The sequence below is a fragment of the Pavona decussata genome, unplaced genomic scaffold (genome assembly GCF_977016875.1).
Source record: "Pavona decussata unplaced genomic scaffold, jaPavDecu1.1 SCAFFOLD_72, whole genome shotgun sequence".
Taxonomy (NCBI): Eukaryota; Metazoa; Cnidaria; class Anthozoa; order Scleractinia; family Agariciidae; genus Pavona; species Pavona decussata.
Genome location: NW_028145491.1, coordinates 4,584,347 through 4,592,500, shown reverse-complemented (window position 1 = coordinate 4,592,500; position 8,154 = coordinate 4,584,347). Strand labels below are relative to the sequence as shown.

The 8,154-nt window shown below is 39.4% G+C and overlaps 1 protein-coding gene across 1 annotated transcript in view; it reads right to left on the bottom strand.

The window, feature by feature from the left end:
* LOC146477084 (alpha- and gamma-adaptin-binding protein p34-like) overlaps nt 1-8,154 on the bottom strand; it is a 36,080-nt gene that overhangs the window by 8,628 nt on the left and 19,298 nt on the right. Inside the window, exon 6 of the mRNA XM_085114123.1 lies at nt 2,336-2,455. Coding sequence (XP_084970249.1) covers nt 2,336-2,455 — 120 coding nt within the window. The remainder of the gene's footprint in view (nt 1-2,335; nt 2,456-8,154) is intronic.

Genomic DNA, 8,154 nt, shown 5'->3' with positions numbered 1-8,154 from the left:
ACTCCTGGTGGGTGGCTAGAGGAAAAATGCGTGTATTGACAAAAGGTTTCAGTCGGCTTGGAATGCGTTTTAATATCCAGTATGGGATGGTTGTAATGGATTGTCTTTGTAGAAAACTTTATCCAGAAATGTAGTCTCAGCATTTGAGATTTCAGCCAGAAATTTGATTGTTGGATTAAATGAGTTTGCTTGTTCGATGAACCGTTCTATATCGTGTAAATTACTAGTGTCCCACAGCGAAAAGATATCGTCAATGTAACGTTTCCAAACTGTAAGTTTTACGGCGACGCTTTGGCTAACAATTTGTGATTCAATGTCGGCCATAAAAATGTTTTCAAAAGCAACGGCCATTTCTGTGCCCATGGCAGAACCTTCGATTTGGAGGTAGCTCCTTCCATTGAATTGGAAATAATTTTCGTTAGAATGAGTGTAAGCGTTTCTCTCAGGCATCGGGTGGAAATGGCAGGGTTGTTGCTGTGAAAATTATCGTATGCTTTGTGAACTCTTTGAAGCACAATCCATCTGTCGATTGGACAAGACGTATTTATCTTCGACCGAGAAAACAACACTGATTATACGTATATTGCCTTCGAACTTCTCACGCTTTTCGCTTTTGAGTTCAACTGTAATTAAAGAATGGTATCGACCAACACGACGAAGCAGAATTTCCTTTACAAGTGAAAAAAAGACGCCTCGAGTCATGAGGTGCGATACCGTTTAGTAGCTCATTTCTTTCTCGATAATCGCGATACTCTAATTTCACCAATCGAAAGAGAGTGTCACCTTGAGCGGTACTGTAATTAAACTGTGCGGAGCTTTGTATGCCTTTAATATAAAAAGAAGTTCTGACAAAAAAAATTCGTGCAAAGCTTCCACGTCGAAAAAAAAAATCATGCAGACAAAATGGACTAAGAAAAAAATCATCCACTGAAAAATGTTTACCCCCCCCCCCCCCCTCCCGTGATTTCTAATGGTCCACCCCTAACTTGGTTGGATAGTAATGACAACACTACTCGCCAGGCCTAACTGACTCTCCATGTTGTACCTTTTGCCAAGAGGACATAGAGTCCATCGAACATCTGTTTTTCTCTTGCAAAGTATCTTTTGAATTTTGGCAACACGTTTTGTCCTGGTTAAGGGATAATGGATTGAAATCAATACACTAAAAGAGACAGATTTGATATTTGGAAAATATGATGCCACGGATGGCTCCAGTCTAATCAATCACATGTTACTAATGGGTAAATTCTATCTTTATCCAGTAGATGCCAAAAAATATCCGAACCTAATCTGCCAGTTTTTATCACAGGGACTAAACGTGTGTACAATATTAAGCTTTATGTTGCAAGGGAGAATGATAAACTTTTGCAGTATCTTAAGAAATGGGAGAAATGAATTCATATTTTTCAGTAATTAAACGTGACAACATTCAATGGAAGGTATTTAAACAGTGACAAGTTGTGTGAGTGAATTCCATTCTTGTAATTGACTTCGTATTTTTGTTTGGTGTTGTTTCTGTTTTAGGTTTATTTTATTTTATTTAACTAGTATCACGTGTTTTTTTATCCTTTGTAATTGTTAAAATTGTATTCTTGAATATTTAATAATCAATAAAAATAAAAAAAAAACACTTCTCAGAAAAAAAATTCCGACTTTCTCACAGGAATCAAACACTCAAATCACAGAGCTTTTCCGAGTTCGCAAAAGGAGTTGAACCTATCACCTTCATTGCTGAGAAGGTCATCTTTACTGGAATCATTTACTGAAATTAAAAAAACTGTTGGGGTAAACAGGCAGTCCCTCTCAATGCAGTCCAGCTCTCCATTTTCTCCCTCACTCCAGACCTACCTTGCATTTGAACTCTCTCTGTTATACAGTCTAAGGAGACATTACTATTTAACTGTCTCTCATTTGAATTAAGGACTGTGCCTCCTTTTTCGCGTGTGCATACGTTCTGCGCATTTCGGGATGTCGCTGCCAATAGAAAAGTTAGTTTTTGCGCTGATTGTGACAATGTGGAAATAGAAGATCTTAGAAAAGGCTATTGGAAAGCAAACAAAAAAATATCAGCGATAACCACGCATTTTTCAGAATAATCGAGCTTCAATTTGGAAAACAATTGCATACATTGCTTGGCATTTTCAATTTGGAAAAAGTGGCATACATTGCTTACATTGTGTTTAATTATCTCCGAAGAATGCGCGGTTACCCGTAATTTTCTTTTTGGATTCCGTTAGCCCTTGCTAAGATCTGCTTTTTGCCGAAGTTATAAACGGCGCAATAACACCACTGCGTTAGGAGGCACCGTCCTCAAGGCGCTACTGTTTGTACTTGCCTGGACTCTTTTGATTTGTGCTTTCGTCACTGCTCTGATAACTTGGGCCTCCACTGTTAGGAAGAGCAGAAGCCCCCTGGTTTGCATTAAAAACTTTTGGGGCTTTATGACTTTGATTCTCTGTAGAGACAAAAAATGCAATTTTCTGTTGTGAGGATGATTTTCAGGATTGCAAAATATTTAAATTGGTCCTTCCTATTAAGTGCGTTTATTTCAGTAAAATTGTGTAATTGCCTGACTGAATTTGTGAAAAAGAACTCAAACATCTGCTATATGTACATTGACCACTGGCCCTGACTCGCACCTACAGGCACTTTTTAAGATGGTTAGTTAAATTTGGGTTGAAAGGATATCAGATTTGAGTGAAACGAGGGACTCGACTCTGGGGACGTTAATTCCCGCCAAAAACCGCTAAATATTGACTGGGTACGAACCAGTTTCTTACCCAGACAATTGTTTCCGTGTTGGTACAATTTAATGTAATCAAAGAAATGCAACCTTTTGGGCCTTTTTATTCCTTGATTATCTACGCCTTTTCTTCAGCTTTGAAGTGGAAGATGAAATCTTCGGCAACCTGAAGTTTACATCTTGTATGCCAGCACAACAAAGCAACGTGAACCCAACTGAATTGAGCTGGATTCATTACAGGTCTTCATTTGCACTTGAATATTTGGCTTCCCATTTTAGATTGTATCGAGAGACTGGTATTTAAAATATTAAGAAAAACGACAACAGACGGATTTGATTTTCAAAGACATGTTTCGACAGCTGTTCTGTTGTTCTGTCGAAATTTGGTGGAAGCATGATCTAAAATATTAAACAATTAGGCAAACATGAACTATGGCATTGTTTAGAATGAATCAAGTAACACCTAGTAATGCTTTCAAGAAGATATCACTAAACTTACGGAAAATCCCAGTTAGTTAATTAAGAATACAATCATCGTTACATTACTAAGATCCAAAGCGATCCTGATGGTTCCCCAGGTCTCGTCTATAATACTGCAACTACGTTCTATTTCAAACTACCTTTCATAGGCTTCTTTTCTGGTATCACCCAGAAAAGGATTGGCCACTTTATTCAGCTTTACTGAGTATTAACTCTTAGATATCAAATAAGTCTTTTCGTCCTTCAAGATAGACATATATGCTTGGCGTTAAAGACCCTACCTTAAGCGAGCTCCGTTCGTGTGTTGCATATAAATTTTTATGTGCGGGCTGGAACACCCTGCGCGCATTTTTCCACGCGCGTACGTGAGCACTTAGCCACTGATAGTGCCTCTCATCTATTAAAACACTTGCATAATTCTTAACAATATGTTCGCCTAATTGTTTTAATATTCTAGATCTTGTTTCCACCAATTTTCAGCTCAAGATAAGAGCAGCTTTTCATATCAAATGGCAACAACCTACTATAAACCAATAATTGTACGATGTTAACCTGAAACTCTCTTTATCCAGGGGCACCCAACGACAGTTTTCTCTCAGATCCTTTACTTTGAAACGCTATCTGGAGTGCCTTTAAAGCTCTGAAGGTTCATTTCAGGCCGCGCTATAATATTTTTATCTGTTTGGTCATTCTAGGGGAACTTGAGTCTTTTCGAAATTACAAGGGCATTTTTGTCCATTTCCCGAAAACCTTAGGTCTTATTTCCTTTCCGAAAATCTTACCTGACCTTTTTCCGGTATCCAAAACGACATTTTTATCAATCCAAAAACACTAGGCCTTAAATTTCCCATATCACGGACGTTCGAGGTGAAAATTCCCTTAAGAAAATTGTAGGGGATTAAAGGCTTTCCGAACCGAAACGATCCGTCGGGTGCCCCTGTTTATCGTCACACATTGTCACATATTCTTTTATTATTCTGACACAGTTTTTCTCATTAGCATTTCTATGTAAAGTCAAATCTTGCCGGCCTTGCAGACACCTCGTTATTACAGACACCCCCGATAATACGGCCAGCAGCTAAATCACCATCAAAGATAAATTACAGACGTTTGACTGAAATAAATTCCCGGTATTACGGACTCTCGCTATTAAAGACGCTAACTCGCCGTACCGAGGGTCTCCGCAATAAAGGGACTTGACTGTAGTTATTACTAGAAATAACCAATGGTCAGGAAGTGCGGGCTAGAACACTTTTGAGTCGAGGGATTTTCAATGAAACTTTTGTTGAGCATTAAAATTGGTTGGCCATCGCGTTGGGTAGCCAAGTTACATTAAAAAACCTGCATGGCTCTGTTCCCAAGATGATATCCAGTCCGTATAGCCAGCGTACTGCGCAGTCTTAGGGTTTGTTGTCATTTACATCCGAGATTCGATGGGTTGAAACGTCCGATTATACCAGAAACTATTGTGCGTTTTTTAATCAAGGAAATGCTGTTTTCAAAGTTTTGATTCGAAAGATTAAATCTGTGCAGCGTAATGGTAGCAATCGCGCGTGTTTCCATTCTCAGCTTTTGAAAGTACTTGAAACAGAGGCCGAAAAAGTCGCAATCTTTTAGTTTCGCTTCCTTCACTGTTTATTGCTGGGTTTAGTGGACAGGTATTCCAGTCATCTGTCAGAGGAAGACACGGTTACAATTTGAAATCAGTTGATAAAAATGAAAAAAACGTGACATTGCCTTTTGAGATGATCTTCATAATTTTTATGCAAATTTGTAACGCTACGCCGAAGATGTAAACATTCGCGGCGGCTTTCAAAGTCTGCTCAAAGGCAAGCGAACGGCCACGTTGAAGTTTCCCCGGTTCCTTGCCGAATTCTACCGTAAACGTTGTACGTTTTGAAATAAGGAAATGCTTCTTCCGAAGTTTTCATTCGAAATATTCAAGTACAATCAAGTATAATCTTGCGCAGCGAAGATATTTCAGAAGCGATCGTGTTACATTCCGCGAAAAAGCCGCAATCTTCGGTCAATCTTGTCCACGTGCTCCGGTGTAAGAGTTAATCGATTGGAAGGCTGCTTTTAAAGCCAAACATGCCAGCACTGCTTAAATAGAGCCTCCAAAATGCAAAAAAAATGACTAATATCTTATTCTGTGGCAAAATTGTAGGTAGAAGTATGTAAACACTTGCGCTTTGGAATCCAGTGATATTTATTATGTTGCACATATCGAGTCCCATTGCGAAATCTGTCGAGTGTTCACGTAAAGAAATTGTGAAGCAAACGCGCAACCCAGGGCAACCAAAGTCAGATATTTGCCATATTTGTAGAGTATTCAGGTGAAAAAAACATGGTAGATGCATACCTGTCAACCCCCGGAGTACACAAATCTGGAGACGTCTAGAAATCTGTTCTCTTTGTTCCGCGGTCCCAGCAGAACCGTGCCATCAAGCCTACATTTAGGGCTTCAGTGGGTGGGGGGGGGGGGGGGGGGGGGGAGGCACAGCAAAGAGCCGACGAGAAATAACCTATATTAATAAACATATCTCAAAAACACCACAGTAGCTATTTCCCGGGAGATTTGGTGCTCTACCCGGGAGACCGGGAGATTTCATGAAAAACTTGGAGACTCCCGGGAAAACCGGGAGAGTTGGCAGGTATGTAGATGCATCTTAGATTCCACTGTCGGTTCGCATCGAATCTCAAATGAAGTTCGTCGAAACAAGTTTTCATCGCTTGCTGCTCTTCTTTTCGCATCATAGCGAGAATTGAATTTTAAAAAAGTTCTGTTTCTTTCCATTTTCAATCTTTTAAATGTACGTTAACACTCCAATGATGCGAAACTTTGGCTTTGAAAATCGCGTACACTGGCCGACGCGGCGGCCATCTTTTAAAATATTCTTGTTCGTGCGGAAATGGATTCTGATTGGTTTACGAGGATTTATCGATCGATTTTGGCAAAACAATTTTGCTCCAAGATCGAGATCTTGCATGAAAAATAGGGTTGCGGTCCGCAATAAATTCAACTTTGTACTTAACGATTTAAAACTGACGATGACAGAAGAGCTGTGGAAACATGTCTTAAAAAAAATCAAAACTGTTGTCGTTTTTCTTAAACTTTTAACTTTTTTTAATAGGTAAACTCCTTTATTACATTACTTACAGAGAACTCTATACAGTAAAATTACAAAAGATAAGAATACTTAACAATACATCAGTACATAGCTTACAACTGGCTAAACTTTTAACTTGCCTGCTGCTATCCAGACCTTTTGGCAATATCACACTGGTATTTGTTTTACATAATACATTATTTTTGTAATTACAAAAGCTCAAACTTCAAGGTATATATGTTGAATTCATTTGATGTCTTTTTGTTAGCGGTGTGAACTTGAGAATCTTGATTTGCCATGGCAATACGGGAACTACGGCAAAATTTTACTTCTTTGTGCACTTGATAGCTACTTACATCAAAAATTTACATATCAGAAATTAGCATACCTCAGTGACCGACTATCGCGTTACGCGCAATCTGATTGGCTATACAGGTGCCGTCTATCGATCGATACAGAGCGCGCGCGATTTAGCATGCATCATTGCACAAATGTAACAAGATTTATGAAAAAGATTTTTTTGCTTCATAGATCGATCACTGAGGTATACTAAAACAATTAGACGGCTCGCTCTCTATCGCTTTTGATAGTTGGCTCGGGGCTTCTCCCCTTGCCAACTATCAGCCGATAGAAACCTAGAGCTTGCCGTCTAATTGTTAAATAGATCTTACGATTGGCATACACTTTCCAATAGTGCTGGATCAGACTCCGCACTTATAACTGGATGCTTATTGAGATGACCAGTAAGTTAAAAAATAATTCAGGTCTCATAGCAAATCTGATGACCATTTACAGCAGTCTCAGCTGTGGCTTCCTGGATGTGTTTCTTCCAATGGAGACGATGATGATAAGTCTATTTATTTGAAACCACAGCTCCTCATTACTAGTCAGTTGCGATGATCATTACACTACATGGATAGTGTAGGGGAACGAATATTAGGTTTTATCAACTGGGTGACAAGGTAATTTGGCTGCCTTAAAGAGATTCGAGAGCTGACGTTTCGAACGTTAGCACTTCGTCAGAGCCAATCCAGAAATTGTGGGTTGTGTGTGGTTTCTATAGCGAGGAGTGCAGCTACGCAATTGGTAAAAGCATGTACATGGTAATCAAGAATAAGTCGAATGAAAAACATTCGTTGATTACGTGGGAATTGAGAGTGCCTCTTGAAAGATGAATTTTTGCTCTGAACTTTGCGGCTTTCTGTGTTACCATGATACAAAAGACTGCCATGTGTTTGTAAAAATAGCTAGGTAAGTTAAAGCGTCGAGCGACTAGTTTGGTGCATCTTTTTCATTTCTTTTACCGTCTCTTACATGTCTCGCGATCTCAGTCGGTTAGGCTACGTTCACACTTGGTGCCCGAATACTAGTTCCGGGGCACCGGCACAAAATGGTGCTGTGTTCAGACACTTGCTACCCGATAAGTACATATGTTCACGTTCAATAAACCGAACACGTACTCACTACGTTTAAACTGCACGAATCGCATCATGCATTTGTTGCGTGTTCATTATATCCGCTTGATTGCTGTTTACCTCCTTAATGCTGTGTCTCTATATGAAACACTTAAGAGGCGCCATAGACGAAAATGGAATTCATCTTTCCCGCCATTTTAAATATTGTTGAGTAAAAACAACAGCCGCTGATCACGAAAATTTACTTTCTCACTTTAGCTTTAATTAAGTTCGACTTCAATTAGGTTCGACGTCTGAATCAACTGCCGAACTTAATTATTTGGGTCGACCTTAATAGGTATTAGGTTCGGCTCATGTAAGTTCGACGTACGAACCGGGCCTTAGAGAGATGACTCAGTGGACACAA